Below are 20,549 nucleotides of genomic sequence, written 5' to 3'. Positions count from 1 at the left end.
TAAGGGTTGGACACGACTGAGCGACTTCACTTTCACTTTTCACTTTCATGCATTGGAGAAGGAAATGGCAACCCACTCCAGTGTTCTTGCCTAGAGAATCCCAGGGATGGGGGAGCCTGGTGGGCTACCGTCTATGGGGTCACACAGAGTCGGACACGACTGAAGTGACTTAGCAGCAAACTCAATAAAAGATGTACTAGATCTTTATGATGAGAAATATGTCTCAATTGCCACAATTTTCAAGAGCTCTAGGTTAATTTTGAGGTATATCATTAGGAGAGTAAATAATGTAAAAATGTCAATTCTACCCAAACCATTTTATAGATTCAGTACAATCTCAACCAAAATCCTAACAGACATTCTTGAAGAATTTGAAAAAGATGCTTAAGAAACTTTAGTGTATTTTAAAAAAAAAAGAAACTGAAGTGTAAATGGTCAAAAACAGTCAAGGGATTTCCTGGGTGGTCCAGTGGTTAAGAATTCGCCTTGCAATGCCGGGATCATGGATTCCGTCCATGGTCTGGAAACTAAGATCCCACATGCTGCAGAGAGAATAAACCTGTGCACCACAACTGCTGAGCCCTCGTGCTCTAGAACCTGTGCTCTGTGACGAGAAGCCACCTCATGGAGGAGGCCACGAACCCCAGTGAAGAGTAGCCTCCTCTGTCTTTAACTAGAGAAAGCCCACACACAATGATGAAGAGCCCCTGCACCACAACAAAGACCCAACATGCCAAAACATAAAACTAATAATAATAACATTTTAAAAAATAATCAATGCAAAAAAATAGACACTTTTGAAGAGGGTGGGAGAACTTTATAAAATATCAAAATTCATTTTTAAAACTGCGTGTTTAAAAGCTACATTAAGCATTAGTTTAAGGATAAACAAGTAGAACAATGGGAAGAAATAGAGAGCTCAGAAATAGATTTGTGTCTATGAGGACTCTTGATTTAGGACAAAGCATCTGCATGTGCGCGCTCAGTCGTGTCCAGCTCTTTGCAACTCCATGGACCGTGGCCCGCCAGGCTCCTCTGCCCATGGAACTTTCCAGGCAAGAACACTGGAGTGGGTTGCCATTTCCTACTTCAGGGGATCCTCCCAACCCAGGGAACAAACCTTCGTCTCCTGCATTGACAGGTGGATTCTCTACCACTGAGCCACCTGAGAAGCCCCCTATCATAAAGTACAATATAAAGTAATAGAAAAATAAAGGATGGTCTTTTAATAAACAGTGATGATTCAATTGGATATATATAGAAAAAAATTAGAACTTTATTTCTACCTTAAACAGGCATTCATTTGCAGTTGGTTAAATCCATAGATGTGAAACACATGGATAAAAACGGCTGATTGTAGCAATTGTATTATAACATTTTCCATGAGGAACTTGTGCATCCACAGATTTTGGTATTCATAGGGGCTCCTGGAACCAATCTCTGGCAGATATTCAGGGATGACTATACCATTCACAAAATTCCAGCCCATCTAAGTCTTCAACTTCACTGCCAAAACAAGAAATATAGGCACACCTTGGAGATACTGTGGGCTTGATTCCTTCCAGACCACTGCAATAAAGTGAGTCACATAAACTTTTTTGTTTGTTTTCCAGTGGGTATAAAAGATATGTTCATATTATACTGTAGTCTATTAAGTGTGTAACATAAACACTGTGTCTAAAAAACCCCAAAACCCAATTTACATGCTTTAAAAACTAGTGTTCTTTGAAAAATGGCACCAATAGACTTCTTCAATTCAGAGTTGCCACAAACCTTCTGTTTATAAAAAATACAGTATCTGTGAAGTGCAATAAAAACAAGGTCTGCCTGTGTAAAGGAAGAATGACACTTTGAGGAAACAATGAGACACAAAAATGTGGGATATTTATCAGGACAACAGAACTTCCATCTTCAAAAATGCCATAAAATAGAAACTTAATGGGACTGTTCTAGACTTAAAAGATATGAAGAAGACATAATCAATATCAACACATGAACCTTGAGTGAATCTAGGTTTGAAAGAAAAGTTATTTAATCCATTTAAGAAGTATTGGATAAATTGCTTATTCTAAACCTGATCTGACTGCAACAAGGATAGAGACTGTTGTGGGGGCAGAGCTGTGGATGTGTCTAGCCTTGGCCTTGTGACTTGGAGGAGGCAATCTCTCCAATTTACTGAGCATCTTCTTTTCATGTATAGAGTTGTGGCCTGAGAAACATCACCCATAAGACACATCAGAGCTTAAAATTTGTAAAATTTCTGTTTTCCTACTCTTGTTTCCTAATAATCTAGGGGTAATAACTGATCAAATCAATTTTAAGAGTGTTCAAAATCTCTGAAAATCTAAGAAAATAAACTAAGAATGTCAGCCTTAGAAGGGACTTTGGTGATGTATTTTCTCAATGTCCCAGAGTTCTGTTGAGTTGTTGGTGATGGATTGCAGTGCGTGTTGGTGATATGGGCATATTTATCTTTTCTCTGGGAGCAGCAATGGCCTGAGACACAGATTGGAGAATTTCCAGGTAGGAGGACATTTGAGTTTGAGTGGTGTGGGTTATTCCAATTCTTGTGGCTGTGCATGGACACAGAGCTCTCTCTCCCACGCCTTCCCCCGGCCCATTAAGGCAGGGGTAATAGACAAGAACATCACTCAAGGGCGTACACATCCTTCCTCTCACTGCCTCCCCATTCCAACCTCCAAGAAGCAGAGTTCTTCCTGTAGCAGGTTGGAGGCGGAAAGCTTGGCACGAGTGACAGACCCTTCAGAAGCCTGGGTGTCAAGGCCAGCTGTCTTAGTGAAGGCCCAGGGCCAGAATCAGCCTGGACCAGAGGTGAGCTTCCTCTTCATGATTGAAGAAGGAGGCCAGAAGGTTAAAAGAACAGTGGTCTCTCTAGAACCTCCCTCCTTTTCCAAACATATATTTTATGGAGAATTGAACCTAGAGTGGAGAGACAAGTGGATTTGAAATAACTCAAGTTTACAGTCTAGGTCTATGCTATTAATGAGACTTTACCCAAGTCACTTTCCCTCTTAACCTCATTTTTCCACTGAAAATCTGAGCAAATAATGAAGGCCAGATGAAATCCTTGATGTAAAAGAGATTTGTCAACTACGAATTCCATGTAAACGTGAGCAATATAACTTTAAAATGGCAGGCTTAGGATTAGACCCTATGCTTCACGCTTGTAAGCCACACTTGCAACCCAAGAAAATCCTAGAGACCTGAATGGGGATCTCAGATGACAATGAAGATTGTCTAATTCAGGGAAAATATCCAAGTAAAGCTAAATGATGGACAAAAATCTCTAAATCATATTTGGGTGGTTGTAGAGGCTGTGATTGAATCTGGGTTGAAAAGGTGGACTACATCTCAAAAAAAGTTTAACATTATTTCCTCTATGATCAAAGAAGCTAACAAAGAATCCACCTGCCAATGCAGGGGATATGGGTTCAGCCCCTGGTCTGGGAAGATTGCACGTGCTGCGGAGCAAGTAAAGCCTGTGTACCACAACTACTGTGCCAGCATGCTGCAACGACTGAAGCCCACGTGACTAGAGCCTGTGCTCCGCCAAGGAGAGGCCACTGCATTGAGAAGCCTATGCACCCCAACTAAGAATAGCACCCCCCCTCCCCACCGCAACTAGAGAAAGCCCAGTTGTTTTACTCATGTAGCAATAAAGAGCCAGCACAACCAAATCAATAAATAATGATAAATGTTGACTCAAAAAAAATGAAACTAACATAAGAAAGTTAGTGTTGATTTTCAGGTAGGATTAAGTCATTAACACAGGCTAAGACAGAGAATCTGAAAGGCTTTATTTCAGTCTTTAAATGGCCACCCAGTAGTTGCGTGACCTTTGGCAAAAAGTTATCCTCATAAGAAATCTACCTCAAGGAAATATTGGAGTCTGATTAGGAAAAATAGGCAGTTGTTGAGATGTGTGTTTTTTTTTTAATCAGATCTTATTGAGTAATTTAGAGAGATCTTATTGTGTAATTTAGATCTGGACTGGTTTTCAGACTTAATCTGTGGCTCAGGTCTAAACATTTCTACCTAAAAATCTTGTTTGGTAAAAACTAATGAATTTGCTTTCTTGATCTTTCAATGGAAATAAATATATAGATAATTTGGGGCAAGGAAAATGGAATCCCTGAGTAACTGGCCTCCAAGATCAAGAACTTAAATCCCAAGAGATATGATTCAGGGAATGGAAAGTATTTAGCTTGCCTGAAGACTGAGCTTATTGAGAGTGAAGACTGAGAAGGAGGCTGAGATCACAGGAGAATTTTGGATACCATGCTGGAGATTCTGGGTTTGATTCTATAACAAATTGTTAGCCTTATTGGCTCACTATCAGTGGAGAGATATCATGAGACAAGAGTTCAGCAGCTCCAGTGGCAGCAGGGGGAAGAGAAGAAAAGCATTGAAGGGGAAGAACTTGTAATAGGGAAGACAAATAGGAAATGGCCTCAGCATTCCGGAACGAAAATATCGTCAGATAGACTACGACAGGAAGAACCCCTCATGTAGTTCCGCCTGCTGAGCTTGAGCTCCTGAACTTTTCCTTCTCCTGACTGGAGCTCTTATTTCCAGGGAAACTAAAACAATGAGACACAGAGATGGGAAGGCAGAGATTTTAGGCCCCTTGATCTGATCTGCACACTCAGGAGGAATTATGACGAATGGGTCTCTTCTGCTCTAGGAGTTAGTTATTGTGTGATGAGCAAAGAGAATGTAGCTAATAAAGTAAGGAATTTATAACAGCAGGAAAGAAGCAGAGTGTAATTCTACTTTGGATAAGTCAGTTTTTCTATCTGAGCATCAGTTCCTTCATCTGTTAAATTAATGATGGGTATTTGCCTTGGGCTAAATCCAGTGCTAGCTGTGACTGGACAAAGGCAGGAGGATCTGTGGGCAGGAAGTAGGAAACCTGTATAGCTGCCCTCAAGGGCTTTAGGAGCTCAGTAGCTGGGCCAGCAGTCATTGTTTTGGGCTCCTCCCTCTAGATTAGAGGCCTCTGAGAAGAGATCAGAAATCTGGGATAACAAAAAGCCTCTGTTTTCATGAATGCCCAGACTCCACCAGCAGCAAGAATTAAACCCTACTCAGACTTCAGTTTTAAGGAGGCGGAGGCAGCTATTTATGGCTGGGCCTGGTTAAAAAAACAGTAAGCACTGGAAAAGAAAGCTTTTGTTGTTCAGTCACTCAGTCGTGTCCAGCTGTTTGCAACCCCATGGACTGCAGCACGCCAGGCTTCCCTGTCCTTCACCATCTCCCAGAGTCCGCTTTAAAGAAGACTTTATCATTTCAATAAACGTGAGAGTTAGTAAAGCTGAGCTTTCAGTGCAAATCCTATGGGAGAAGGAAGATTGGGGAGAGTGGTAAAGACAAATCTGATCCTCTGCACCCAATCCAAATATTTTTCAGCATCTCTTTGTTAGTTATCTCCTTAGAGCACAGTTAGTTGCTAAACTCACCCTTTTAATCCCACGGCACTAGGAAACACATTAATCTTTGTTTTAGTCATTTTGCCTTCTAAGTCATCAGACAACAGTTTTACCAAATGTTTTGTTGCAACATGACAAGACTGCCAACTTTTCAGTCTGTAGTAACTGTTACCTTGCCCCTCTTCCTCTCTGAGAGGTAGGAAAATGGGATTGGATTGGGGACAAAAAATGTTTTTAATTAATATAAGAAGAGAACCATTGCACAGCCTAATGATGATATAGTGCCATAAATTTAAAAGTGTGATTAATTCAATCCTTTAAATCTGAGATCCAAATTAAAAAATTAATTTTTTAAATTTCAAAGAGGTAATATACAATATACAGATATTTCAAGAATAAGAACAATATGCATATTAAACATATTTCACCTATAGGGAGAAGCGAGAAGTTTGAGTATGAATATAAAACAAAAAGGGGGACCTTGCAAGAATAAATAATCATGAATTTAGGAGTATGATTAACTCAAACCTTAGCACTAGAGGCCCAGAAAGTAAATCCATACTGTAGATAAGAGGGAGAAAGTTATTGGTCAGCACCTCTGCCATGAGGTTTGTGGGAATTAGATATATGTTATTTATGTGAGAAACTCAGCAATTCCAAGTGCTCAAGGCCTGTTACATAAACTCATCTATTCAAAATTTTGGCTGATACTATTGAGCAGTGGTTAGAAACTTCTGCTGAATGGATGGGGGTTCTTAGGATGGTTGAGAGGCAAAGCATTTTTATCCTTAGAGGAATGTGAGTCTCACTTCCATTATCCTTCTTGGGCCCTGGGGCTTTCAGGAGATTAACAGAAGTGTTTGCGACTTCCAGTACATTTATAATCATTTCAAAATAAAAGAATTTTTAAGTTATTTACTTAAAAAAAAAAGTATTTAAAATGGCAGATTATCCTCCAGAAATTTTGTGGCTATTACTTTCTGCCCTCACCTGGAGTATACCAGACTGACACTTAGACTGGGTACCTCCATTCCTTTGAACTTAGGCCAATCTGATAAATGCAGAATGCAACTTTTCTTGTTTCTATCTCTTTGATTATTGGCAAGGGAGAACACTGTATCCTACCACAGATTCCATTTGGTTTACTGTCTGGTGCCCAAGTTTCTCTTGGGCTGCTTGGTTTTTCTTACTGACATAAGCATGTGAAAACATTTACTGTATAGTGAACATATTAATGTGTAAAGATTTTTCCCTTCTTCAGGCTCAGTTTCCTTCTAACTCTCTTAGACAGATCACATGTGATCCATTCTTTGATTTTTTTTTTAAGCCAAATAATAATATTAGGAATAGTATTTGGAACATCCATGTCATGCGTTTTCGCATTGACTTTACTGAGATGTCTGGGGGACTGCATCTGCACCTAGACATGGCTATCCACTCAGAAAAAAATAGACAATAGTCTTGAAAGAGTGTGGAGTGCTTGCCCTCACCTTTTCATAATTCTGCCAGAATTTATGTGAGTCCTAGGTCCTCATTGCACTAATGAGCGCTGAGTGCTCACTGGGGTGTGTGTAGGTGAGGATGTGGTTTGAATTCTATGTCCTCTTGCCCCACTCACACCCTAGAAATCCGTGCTGCCCTATGATTGGCCTACATAGGCTTGGGCTTGTCCCTGGCAGAGTATCAAAAGGTTACTGGGTGCCCAACAACCTCAGACTCTCAGACCAGTGATCGGAAGATACTATCATGACTGTACAGTTAAGGGCCTCTTGTCTTTTTCTCCTTCTCCTAGCTGGCTTTGTGCAAATAAATTACAGTCTAGAGAAGGTAAGTGACTTCCAGAGAGGGTGGGACAAGGTTCAAAGGTGGAGTCTTGGGTCCTGCTCCAAGATCCCACCCTCAGCCCTTCTTGTAAGGCTCTGACCTCTGCTTCCTCCCTCTAAACATTTCTTCACTTCTCCTCGAATCTTCTTCACTTCTATGGTGTTCCTTGAGCTGAATATGGGTAGGGACAAGAGAACCCTTTTACTGTGGTCCTTTCTCCTCTTCTTCTCCAGGTAGAGGTTGCCTGGACATCCTTCTAGCCACGCATCAGTATGCATCAGAGCTGGGTCTGAGGCATGAGCTGTAGTGGGCATCACAGTGAGTGGGGATTAGGGTTTGGAGGAAAGTTTGAGTTGAGTCATCTCAGACACAGCTAAGCAGGAAACATATGAAGAGGTGGAAAAATGAATGTGGAAGTTTTAGGGATGGATAAAATCAGAGTTATCAGAGAAACATAAAACATATGGAAAAAAATAACTGGAGGCCAAAATAATTGGATCTGAAGTTAGAAGTCTTGAATTCTGGCCTCTAATTCATGGCTTATTGATACAATAAAAAAGTTGCCTTATTGATAACCATGTGTATGACAATGGCAGGGGCAGTTTAGGAAAGAACAACAATAAACTAGAAGAACCAGAAGCAAAAAGCAATCAAAAGGTAGGGGCAAGCAAACTCTCATTCACATAATGGGTTATCATTTTTGGCCTTAGACAAGTCACTTCACCTCCATTAATCTCTGCTTTCTCACCATAAATGTGTGTATAAGAGGATTTACCCACTTGTTCACCCAGTTATGGGGTGGGAGGGTGAGCAAAAATTATTGTGCATATGATGTGGTCTATAATTGCAACTCTAGTAAGATCTTCCTTCCTCTCGATTAGATAACCTCTTGAGTGATTTTCCTTATTTTTGAAAGTTGAGATAGTGTTTATGCTAACTGGTGCTGGCTACTTGGGTGTGGAGACCCTTGGCTGTAGAACTTACTTAATAAAGGCCGAGTCTGGAGATATTTGAGACATATCACGCAGACCTAAATAAACGTGAAATAACAATGAATATCAGTAGTAAGCTGGACTGAACCTAGAGGAGTCTTCAAGATCAGAGTCTTAAGGCCATGCATTCTGGTACCCAACATGATTTTCAGGAATTTTCAGCACAGTAGCAAAGGCAGGAAAAAGGCAAATTCTTAAAAATGTTTAGCTGGGAACCAGGCATAATGGAGATAGGAATGGATACTCTGATATAATGTTCTCTTTATATATGTCTCAGTTTTGCTGGTGTGTATTTGTGCATGCATTTAGGGAAAGGTGCAAAAGCCTGCATAGAGAATATGCCTCTCTCCCCAGGAGTAAAAGCTAGGTAGCTAAGTGTGCTAGGGATACAATCAGTGGTAGAGTTTGGTTTGGTTTTGTGTTGGATCACTGCTTTAGGTGGGGCAGATGGTGTCTGATTAAAATCTATTATAGTCCTTGCATTTCCAGGGAGTCTAGTTTAATCCTAGTTTAAGTCTGGACCTTTCTTATTAGATTATATTCTTCCCTCCTTTCTCTGGACACAGTACCTCTCTGCCTTTTTCTGACTGGGTGGTTTGGATGTTAGCTTTCTTTTCATATTTTGGGATTTTACATTCCCTATATTCCAGAACCCATTTATAGCAGCTTCCCTGATATAGAGAAGGAAATCAGGATGTGCTGGTGAGCCCTGTGGAGTCAGCATATTTGGGGTACTGCATGGACCCTGCATGGATAAAGACAGAGGAGAGATAAGATGAGATCTGCCTGTAGAAGAATTTAACCTAAGGACAGGCAATGAAAATTTCATGCTGAACTCATTTCTATTATGTGGAACTTTGCTCAAATATGTTCCACAGATTGGATAAAGATTAAGGTAGATGGAGCTGGTGGTGAAGGTAGATATTAGATAGCTAGAGCATGATGCGTAAGGAGTTGGGCATGTGATAAGTTGGATGCTGCCAGACACAGTTTGGTGACCTACTTACAGATGGATTTTTGAGCTCTGAATCTCTTTTCCTGGCAGCTACAAAAAGTTAGAATTTCATAGTATTGGCTTATAAGACCATCATATGAGTAACCGTGCATTGAGAGAGAAAACTACTCAAGGTAGGAGTAATATTACATTCTAGAATGTTAAACCTGGAAGCCTTTCAGGATCTAATAGGAATCTAGACAAATGTCTTCATTTTTACCAGTGGGGAAACTGAGGGCCAAGGATGAGAACTTCCCAGGATCACAAGGAAATCTAACAATAGAGCAAGCTTCTGATTCCCAGGTAGAGCTCTTTCCACTCCACCATGCTGATGAGTGGGGCAGGAAGTCAGAAGACCTCGGGAAAGTTAAAGAAGTAATAAGGCTATCCTGAAATACTTGGGAATTAAAAACCTTCTCTTCACTGTGGGAATCCAGGCAAGAATGCCTTCAACCAAGAGACAAGGGGTAGCTTCATTTTCAGAGAAGCAAGAAAGGCAGTATGCTTTTCAGTTTGACTCCACTTACTTCCAGGCCATCCCATTCCAGCTCATGAATCTCTGCTTTTTTCCATTTATCCAAGCAGTTCCTGGTATTTTACCTCTGCAAAGATAATAAAGAGACTTGACTGCCTGTTCCTCAAAAATACCATTGCCTTTCAAGTCACAAGACCTAGTTTCAGTCTTGTCATTGACACATTAGATGACTCGTATTTGTTTTCTGGATCTCAATTAATATATGTATTGTTCTTTAAATGGTTTGAAAGATTATACTGACATTAGAAATTATTATTACTAAAATTATGATTTTTTAAAATCTTCCAGATGGATTGCTACAAAGATGTGAAAGGCACCATCTATGATTATGACGCTTTTACTCTTAATGGAAAGGAACACATTCAGTTCAAGCAGTATGCGGGCAAACATGTCCTTTTTGTCAATGTGGCCACCTATTGTGGTCTGACAGCTCAATATCCTGGTAAGAGTTCATAGCTAAATCTCCTTGGGACTAATTTTCCAGCTTGTTATATTTTAAGTCATATTGGTATTATATTCTAATTTTAATTCTATATATCAAAACAAATACTCACGATCGAGTGACTTTATTCCCTAATGTCAGGAGTCAGCAAACTATGGTCCACAGGGCAAATCCAGTCGGCCTAATTTTGTAAATAAAGTTTTATTGAACATAGCCATGACCATTCATTTGCAGATTGTCTATGGTTGATATTATACTGCAAGACAGAGTTGAGTAGTATGAGTGTTGGTGCCAGAGGTCATCTGAAATGACTAATCTAGACCTTCACAGAAAATGTTTGCTGACCCTTCCTACGTCCTGCCTCTGCTTTGCTCCTGAGATTTCCAAGAGAACCAATAATGTATTTGAGAGCAGCAGCCTCTCTGAAGATTCAAGTCTTCTTGGCAAATACAGGAGGTAGGATTGATGATTTTGAGACTTTTCCAGGTAACTTACAAAGACAGGGAAAAGAAAAAATGGCTTTATCCCTGGAGCACATTTGACTGGAGTGAGGGCTGGAGAGGCGACCATAAGAGAGGCGAACGCTTCCTCTCCAACCTCAACACCTCCTTTAGGTGTAGATTTCTCCCCTCTCTGTGCATTATTCAGGGTAGAGTGTTATCTTTCTCATATCTTAGGCCATTTTGATTAAAAGCCAATAAATAAAGAACAGGACTAATTTTTATCAGAAATAGATGCCTTTCTTATATTTGAACTAATAAGAACTTCATTTTTAGGTTTTTCATTATTATATTTTGAATAGGTACTGAACTATATTCACAAGGCTCAAAATTAAAGTAATAAAAAAGTATAGAGTAAAAAGTCTTTTCATCTGTTTCCCTTCCCTTCTGATGATCAGTATTATCATGTTTACCAAATATATATGTATTCTTTTTTTTACTTTTCTACCAATTGATGACATATAATAAATGATGATGATGATAGTCAGTAATGTCTGACTCTTTTTGACTCATGGACTGTACCTGCCAGGCTCCCCTGTCCATGGGATTCTCTAGGCAAGAATACTGGAGTGGGTTGCCATTTCCTTCTCCAAACAAGTAATAAATACAACTTGCCAATTGCTTTTTAAAATTAATAAGGTACCTTGGAGTTCGGATCATTTCCTCCTTCTGTTTTAAGATTGAATAATATTCTATTGGACCATACTTCATTTTGCCAGTTATAAGGATTTTAAAAATCAATTTATTCAGTTCCAACTCTTTATGTAATAGGTGCAAGAACTGGGGAATAGTTTCTCAAGAACTGGAAGACAGGTTTCCTAATTAATAGTCTGTTTCCTAGAGGAGTTATTATCTATAGTGACTAAAGACAAGAGGGGAGGATGTGAGGAAAAGTACTTAGGAACCATGTGGAAATAGGAAAGCAATCTTATATTGCAGAGAATAAAAATGAAAGGACTTAGAGGAGATATCAGTTGACACTGTTGCCTGAGCAGACTGTTCAGTTAGGGAGTGGTTAGTGTTTGTTATGGAACTGAAGATGTTTGGCTCACAAAGGGTGAAAAGATGATTATAAAAGTCAGGGGAAACAAACTGAAAAGCTTGAGGAAGAAGGCAATTGGAAGCTTGTGTTTTGGTATATCAGTGAGGGTTTTTAGGTAGAATGCGTCTTTAACATGCTGAAGATTGTTAAAGAACACCAGAAAGCTCAACTTGAAATTTCTCTGCTTCTTTTTGCCCCTGTCAGATTTACCCCCACTCCACCCAGGGTGAACTAGCCTGTGAAGAGGAGAGAAGTCCATTCTCATTGTGCATGTCCCTTCCTTTAAAAAAAAAAAAAGATTCAATCTACCAATTAACCAATCAGGGAAGGCAAACTGATAGTCAGTGATGTTTAAATGTGGTTTTGTTTAAAATTAAAATGAAATTAAAATTTTTGTTTTTAAATTGTGGTACAAAAAGACAAAATATAAAATTTACCATCTTAACCATCTTTTAAGAAGACTGTTCAGCAGTGTTAAAAATATTCATTGTTGTAAAACAAATCTCTAGAACTTTTCTGTCTTGCAAAACTGAAACTCTGTATCCATTAAATAACAGCTCCCCTTTCTCCCAGCCCCTGGTAACCACTATTCTACCTTCTGTTTCTGTAAATTTGACTACTTTAGATACCACATGTATTTATCTTACCTACAGTGTTTGTCTTTTCATGACTAGTTTATTTTACTTAGCATAAAGATTCATTCATGTTGTAACATGTGACAAAACTTCCTTCCATTTTAAAACTGAATAATATTCCATTGTATATGGATATACCACATTTTGTTTATGCATTCATCCATCAGTGGACATTTGGGTTACTTCCACCTCTTGATTTTTATGTATAGTGCTCCTGTGAACATGGATGTGCAAATATCTCTCTGAGATTGTTTTTCAATTCTTATGCATATATGCCCAGAATTGGGACTGCTGCTTTATGGTAGTTCTATTTTTAATTGTTTAAGAAACCTCCATATTATTTTCCATAACAGTTATACCATTTTACAATCCCACCAGCAGTGATCTGGTGAGCTTTAGAATAGTAAAGATGACTGGGGAGCCACCTCAGAATAATGTAAGCAGAAGAACTTCTGGAAAGGAATCTGGGCATCCTTATTTTTAAGAAAAGGTCCCATCTGGTTCTGATGTGCTGCAGATTTGGGAAATACTGCATTATAACAAAGGGCTTTTGTATACATGTCTGGAGATCTAGTATCTCATTTCAGCCCTGCCATGAACAGTCTTTCTGACTTAGATATTTTTCCCCTTTTCCTGGACCTCTGTTTTTCCCTCTGTAAAATGGGTATTTCCAAGGATCACTGTCTATATACACAAGGCAGGCTCTCTGGCCAGGCCACCATATTGTCCATTCTCTACACATAGAACTGAATGCACTACAGGAGGAGCTGAAGCCCTTTGGCCTAGTTGTGTTGGGATTTCCGTGTAACCAATTCGGAAAGCAAGAACCAGGAGAAAACTCAGAAATCCTTCCAGGACTGAAGTAAGTGCATACTTAAAACCCTATAGAGATCTGTCTCTGTCTACCTTTTTTCCATTTCCAGAGGCACTTCCATGTTGGGGACTTCCAGGATGGGCAGTGGGTTAATGGGCTTGGGGTACCTACTAACTGATTTTAAATTTGGCCTTCACTGATGTGAGTCTGGCTGTGTCAGAGATGCTTTCCCCTTCCCTGGGAAGTGAGACATGGATGGATGGTGGAGGAATGCGAGTACAGAAATAGCTCCTGGTGTTGCTGGTACAGAAACAATACAGATGGGAGACAGTGACAGCATGTGGAATAGAGAAAAATCAAGTGTCAGGGAGCCCAAAGTTTACCAACTGCCTTACTTCCCCTTCTCGGCCCTGTTTTCTATATCTCCATATCTGATTCCCCTTTTTCGTAACCTCAAATCCTGGTACCCTATTATAATTTTCTCTCTTATATTCTGGAGCTTCCTGGGAACATTATGGTTCATTGCAGGTACGTCCGTCCAGGAGGAGGATACGTACCTAATTTCCAGTTGTTTGAGAAAGGGGATGTGAATGGTGAAACAGAGCAGAAAGTCTTCACCTTCTTAAAGGTGAGTTAATTACTGACCTAAGCTGCTTCTTCCTTAATATTCCTAATGTAGAGTCGGTGTGGTAGAAACGGACGCAAGGGCTCCTGCCTGGAGGAGGGGTTGGACTCTTTGGAAGAGATCTCCTTATAAGCATAGGGACTAGGGTTAAATTTGTTAGTATCTGTGATGCTCTGGCTTTGTGGTACAAAGCATTGTGTAGAATGCCACCTTTCACTGGGACCATTCTCTTTTGTTCATTGACATTCATTCATTCAAGGAACATTTGTTGAGTGTCTGCTATCTATAAGGCAGTTTGCTAAACAATAAGGGTATAAAAATAAACAGACGCTGTCCCTGTTCCTTGATGAGTTCATACTGGAGAAGACCAAAAAAAAAAAAAAAATTGGCAGATGTAATACAACGCAATAAGTGCCTTTTATGAAACACTGGCTCTTAGACACAGAGAACGTGAGAGCTGAGAAGGGCCCCTAAAGATGATCAGAGTTCAGTGTCCTTAAATGCGGAACTGTGGGCCAAGGTTGACCCATGTTGAGATTTTTATATATACTCAGTAAACTGAAAAAACAGGGCAATGTTAGGAGGGTTTCATAAACATCAACTGATTTATAGAGCTGCCCATTATTCTAAGATTAAGACACATATGTAATTTATTCTTATAATTATCTCTTTAAAACTAAATGAAGTAATGGTGTTTTAAAATTTTTCTCTTATTTTTCAAAACGAAACACTGGAACTCCATATTGGCCCCCAAAAGGTATTTTCAAAAGATGACTGGCCCATGGAGCATCAAGATCTAGGAAACCACATTCTAATCTGTTCCCTTTGTAGAAAAGGGAATTGAAAGCTAGAGAGCTGACATATCTCATTCATAGGAACAGGATTTTGTGATGGGGTCACAGGGAGAGATAGAAAGAGGAAATAGACTTTTGCTATAATATCTACAACTTTCTTGGTAGTTAGCATGGTTGTGATTCAGAGAATATATTAAGAATCATAGGAAATGAACATATCTCAACATAAGAAGAAGTGGAGTATCTGTGGGTGAAAATAGCCTGGATCATCCATGAGCAGAAATGATTCCATCATTTCTTTTTTCCATCTCTCTGCTGCAGCAATCCTGTCCTCACCCTTCTGAGTTTATGGGCTCAATCAAACATATATCCTGGGAACCCATCATGGTCCGTGACATCCGCTGGAATTTTGAAAAGTTCCTAGTGGGACCTGATGGCGTCCCTGTCATGCGCTGGTTTCATCGGACTCCAGTCAGTACAGTCAAGGCAGATATTCTGGCATACATGAAACAGTTCCAAACCAAATAAGAAGATCAAGTTGGGGGCAGGAGCCATCCTGCTTCTTTACCTGAAGACCTGTTTAAAAACAAAATCTTTTCTCTACATTCTCTTCGCTCAGTCATGTCCAACTCTTAGCGACCCCATGGACTACAGCCTACCAGGCTCCTCTATCCATGGGATTTTCCAGGCAAGAGTACTGGAGTGAGGTGCCATTGCCTTCTCCAATTCATCCATGAGGATAGATCAATTTGCCATGATATCCTGAAAAAGCATGTTCCTACACATTCTGAGTCTTCCTTCTCTCTCTACCCTAAAGGTGTAGAATTGACAATGCGGTGAATAGCCATACAATTTAAGTTCTACTTCATAACATTTGTCTTCCCCTAGGAGAAACATGTAAAGTCAATTTCCAAATATTTTCAGATCAGTCTTTTTCCATGACACCCCACCCATCCCTGCCTCCACTGATCTGTCACTCTTTTGTAGGAGCCCTAGATAGAGTGGGAGCAAGAAATTGCCTCACATGAAGGGAAGAGTATCTCCATGATGGTGGCAGTCAGAGCCTCTTTTTAATTCAGACCCTACAAAAACTTTCCTCTGTCTGATCTTTAGTGTATTCAGAGTATGACACTTGGTCAGAGCATCCTTTGAAAGATAGGCTTTCCCTTCTCAACCCTAGAACCCTTAGCTTCAGAACCAGCCCTGCAACTATCTCCAATAAAATGTTTCCTACAGCATCTGGAATCACTGTGGTGGTTTTCAAATCCTATCCAGAGCTCAAACTCATTTTCTCTCTCTCTTCTTCCTCACTGTGACTGTCACAGATGGTGTATTGACTAAATACCTGGACCCTTTGGATAGAAGATTTACCTTCCTAGATCCTTGGAAGGTTGTTACCTGATGACTCTCAACTGTCATCCCTTTTTAGGAATTGTCTCAGGTCAAGGTCACATTTCATTTCCAAGGGCAGCCTATATCTAATTATTGGTCTATGAGAGGTATAACAACCAAGATCTGACTTCTCAACTTGGGACACATCTAAAGGGCCATTCCAGTGGTGGAGACCCCCAGGAATAGGCAAATGCCCTTCTGCGCTTGCACTGCAGCCCAGTTTGTTCCTCTGACAGATTTTGATTCTTCATTGCTTCTCAGGTGTTCACCCTGAGATAGTGCCCCAGTAAAGTTTCTGAATGCAAATCCCCATTTTGGAGTCTTTCCAGGGAACACAAAATACAGTAGTTGGTAAAGCATCTGAGAAAGAAAATGCCAAGATGAGTTTTTTGGTTGGTTGTTTGTTTGTTTGCAACACCCATGCAGCAAGTGGGGATATTAATTCCCTGACCAGGGATGGAAGCCATACCCTTGAAGTGAAAGTGCAGTGTCTTAACCACTGGACTCCAGGGAAGTCCCTAAAATGAGATTTTTGAAGTTGGATTATCTATCTGGTTGGCAGTAAAGGGATTAGTGGAACACAGCCACTAGCACAATGTAGCAATTTTTAAAACTTTCACCCAACTTGAACTGAGATGCTATACCAATGGATATGCAAAAGCAGATGTGATGTATCAGGTGCTTGATAAATATGGGAGAGATGGTAATAATAATGTAATAGAATTCTTCAGTGGAAGAAATTGATGCCTTGGAGAGAGATGATTAAATGCTGAGGATGATATCTCATCAAATAAAGTGAAAGTCACTCAGTTGTGTCCAACTCTCTGGGACCAAGGTCAGAATACTGGAGTGGGTAGCCTTTTCCTTCTCCAGGGGAATCTTCCCAACCCAGGGATTGAACCCAGGTCTCCCACATTGCAGGCAGATTCTTTTACCAGCTGAGTCACAAAGGAAGCCAAGTAGAGGCTAATGTGAAAGCCAGAGTCTCCATAGGAGGGTATAAAAAAACTCTCATATCCTGCAACTCAAGGGCAAAAAAAGCTAAGGTTCAGCTCCAAGATTTAATCACAGGAATAGTAGGACTCCAAAGTATGTTAAATTCCCAAACCAGATTATCTTCTGTGCCTAGGTCATGGCCTCAATTGGAAAAGAACAGAATATTGAGACATTGGATGGAGACATCTGGTGGGATGCATTGTTGTTGCTGTTGAGTCGCTAAGTCATGTCTGACTCTGCGACCCCATGGACTGTAGCCTGCTAGGCTCTTCGGTCTATGGGACTTCCCAGGCAAGAATACTGGAGTGGGCTGCCATTTTCTTCTCCAAGGGATACATTAGAACATCTAAATCTCCAGATTTCCCAAGATCCTTTCAGCTTTTTAGAAGTAGCCCAATCCTCCTTACCAAGGGTTAGTTAGTCCTTCTTCCTTGAAGACAATGCAGAGATCTCTCCTCTTCCAAACACGTACCTCTGCTACACATTCAGCATCCTTCCATACACAACTAAATTCTAAGTGTTCTGGATCAAGGAGAGTAGAATGCAAAGTTAGTTGATGTAGAATACACTGATACTAGAGCATTCTCCCAAAGTACAGAATTTTTATACACTGGCAAGAACTCAATGTACTGTTAGGATTCTCCTGCTTAAAACAGCAAAAGCTCTCACTAAATGTGGTAAGAATGCCAGGACTCTTGACATTGATGGCAGAAGGAGGGATCACAAATTCAAAGAAGTGGACATGCTAGAGTGGATTTACCATGTAATATTGGAAAACCCACTGGATGAATTGGTAACAGGAGAGCCAAAGGATATTCTGTTGGGGGTAGGGGGAGGCATGTGATGGGACAGGTACACTACCATTACTAAGAAGCTCCATGGTGACTGTCCTCTATTGGACTTGTGCTGGTGATACGAGATTCTGCTACAGAAGTGGCTTCACTGACAGCAATGGGAATTATAGGATCTTGAAGCAATTCAGGCCAGAAATAGCAGCACTGAGCTGGTCAGAACCTGGTCAGTGTATGCATGTACATGCGCCAGGTGTGGTGGGCAAAATTCATGTAATGAAAGACAATTTCAGAGAGGTAGCCACCTTTGTAGAGTGTTGAGACAGTTAATAAAATACAGCATCCCTAGAAACAAAATAGATGGGCAGCCAACAAGCATATCACTGTCTACACAGAAGAAATCAAGGATAATCAGAAGACTGAGGGTAGCTGCCCCAGTTAAAAATACAATCACAATACCTTGCCCAGTTTCTGATCATAAACCAGTTTTCAGATCTGACATCTTGGATTAAAGGGAGAAGCCAATTCCTGATGACCCTGCAGTGCCACTGAAAATATATAGAATATAATTCCCCCATTTCTTTCCTAAATGGACTTGCTAAAGAGAAAACCCCTCAAATCTCAAGGACTGTTGGAAACAAGGTCCAAGTGAATATTTATATGGAAAGACCCAAAGTGTCATCACGGCCCCTCTGTTAAAATGGAGGTAATGGGGGTCGGGTAACAAGTGAAGTTGTGGCTCACGTCTGGTTCACAGTGTGTCAGGATCCATACGGTGGGAGTTTCTTTTGTCCCAAAATGTATAACTAGAATGAAAAATCTTGAAATGAACCACAAATATAAACAATATATTTCTCTGAGTGTGAGACTTCAGAAAATTTTCAAGTTACCACCTTTTTGTTTTTCTGCATTTCCTTAGTCTGTATTGCATTTAATATAGTTTATTTAAACTTAGTACATTTAAAACAGTGCTTTTTCTAAAGGAAATATTAGCTCTCCGAATGTTTCAGGATAGCAAAGTATTTTAACATTCTTAAGTTAAAAAACAGTGACTGGGTCGGTGTGGGACGGGTGGCATCTGAAGCAGAGGGAAAGTCGGCCGAGCGGAGGGCAGAGCCGAGGCAGAGGTGATGCAAGAAAGTAGACCGCTGAGATGATAAGTCCCCGGGAATTTGGAGCAACGAAAATGCACTGTGGTCACACAGACGGAGTACACACTCCTAAGTGGAAAGCTTCCTGCCTTTGTGGAACCAATGTAATTTTTTTCCCACATTCAAATGCTTTCAAATAAGTCTGAACTTAGAGAAGCCGTGGGAATATGAGCGGAAAATCAAGATGGAGATGACTGCGACGCTCAACCGAGGCTGCTTCTCTGTACTGTGGGGGAAACGGCGGCAGATTGGCTGATACCAACTGATCAAAGACTGCTGCTGTGAATTGCATATCAGATTCAAAGAGAAAACCCCGTATCAGAAGGCGCCATTTTATTCATAATATTGACTACCTTAAACAAGTCTTCATCTGTGAAAGTATATTCACTTACACCTCCCCAAACCCCTACCTAGTGGAGCTCCAGTGGCGCAATCGGTTAGCGCGCGGTACTTATAAGACAGTACACTTGTGAGCAATGCCGAGGTTGTGAGTTCGAGCCTCACCTGGAGCAAATTTTACTACTTTCTAGCCGTATGAGACAGGTTAAATTTGAGGTCCCCACAAAGAGATCAACGGTTGGGCTTGACATTCTAGAGCTTGGTTGTGGGTTGTCTTAAAATTCTGTTTACAGTCGTGCATGGTTTAAGTACCATCCCGCTGATTTCGGTGTCTTCCTTCTTCCGACACGTTGGCAATTTAACTTTTGTCTCTTGCCAAGACTGTTTCACAGTAATAAACTACGTCTGATTTGTCAGTTATGTGAAATGTGGACGATCTTGGTTTTTAAACGTATCTCAGTAGAAATTTTCCTGTATTTGAACCTGGTTTCCTCAGTTTCTCCACTCATCGGGGCTTCCTCTAAGGTGCTTATTACTCTTTATAAGTCCATGCTGCCTGTAGATATATCAGACACTCAGGAACTCAGCCTCAGAAAAGGAGTTGAACCAGGAGTCTGTGTGTGGGTCACTTAATCTCACCCTCTCGATCTTAAACATTATCAGATTCATCCTGAGACAAGGACATGGAGTTCTCTGGCTTTACAAAAATTTGTAATTGTACATGTTTAAATGCTCAGCACTATCAGTGCTTTTTCAGCTGCTGCTACATTTTGGAGCGCTTACATTATCCCTGGCCCCACCCTGAGCTGCCCACCAGGTAAAGAAAGTGAAGTCGCTCAGTCGTGTCCGACTCTTTGCGACCCCATGGACTGTAACCCACCAGATTCCTCTGTCCATGTGATTTTCCAAGCAAGATACTGGAGTGAGTTGCCATTTCCTTCTCCAAAGGTAGGTTCAAAACAAGGTTCACAGACCAATTCAGATTAACACTGGTAAAGAAGTGGTAATGGATAATTTACTTACCAAGATATATCAATAGTGGCTATTCACAGTGTTGTTTTTAGTGTTAAATGAGATAACAAAACATTGTTCGATTGATTGATTGTTGTTGTTCAGTCACCAAGTCCTGTCACAAATTCCCACTATGCATGTCCCTTTGGAATGTGATCATGCAGCAGCTACCATAAAGAGGTGGAGTCTATTTCCCTCCTTGTATGTGAGCTGACCTTGTGA

The 20,549-nt window shown here is 40.4% G+C and overlaps 1 protein-coding gene and 1 non-coding gene across 2 annotated transcripts; both read left to right on the top strand.

Annotated features, from left to right (window-relative positions):
* Nucleotides 1–7,196: 7,196 nt before the first annotated feature.
* On the top strand, nt 7,197–15,869 carry GPX5 (glutathione peroxidase 5). The gene is given in 5 exon segments (NM_001267883.1): nt 7,197–7,277; nt 10,084–10,237; nt 13,159–13,276; nt 13,757–13,856; nt 14,969–15,869. Coding segments are annotated over 5 exon segments (660 nt in total). The 3' UTR covers nt 15,176–15,869.
* A 3,526-nt stretch (nt 15,870–19,395) lies between these two features.
* On the top strand, nt 19,396–19,489 carry TRNAI-UAU (transfer RNA isoleucine (anticodon UAU)). Its single transcript has 2 exons — nt 19,396–19,433; nt 19,454–19,489. It is a non-coding gene; the product is annotated as a tRNA-Ile (tRNA).
* The last annotated feature ends 1,060 nt before the right edge of the window (nt 19,490–20,549 follow it).

Source organism: Ovis aries, chromosome 20 (assembly GCF_016772045.2).
Source record: "Ovis aries strain OAR_USU_Benz2616 breed Rambouillet chromosome 20, ARS-UI_Ramb_v3.0, whole genome shotgun sequence".
In the NCBI taxonomy this organism is placed as follows: domain Eukaryota; kingdom Metazoa; phylum Chordata; class Mammalia; order Artiodactyla; family Bovidae; genus Ovis; species Ovis aries.
This window is presented reverse-complemented; position numbering and strand designations above follow the sequence as displayed.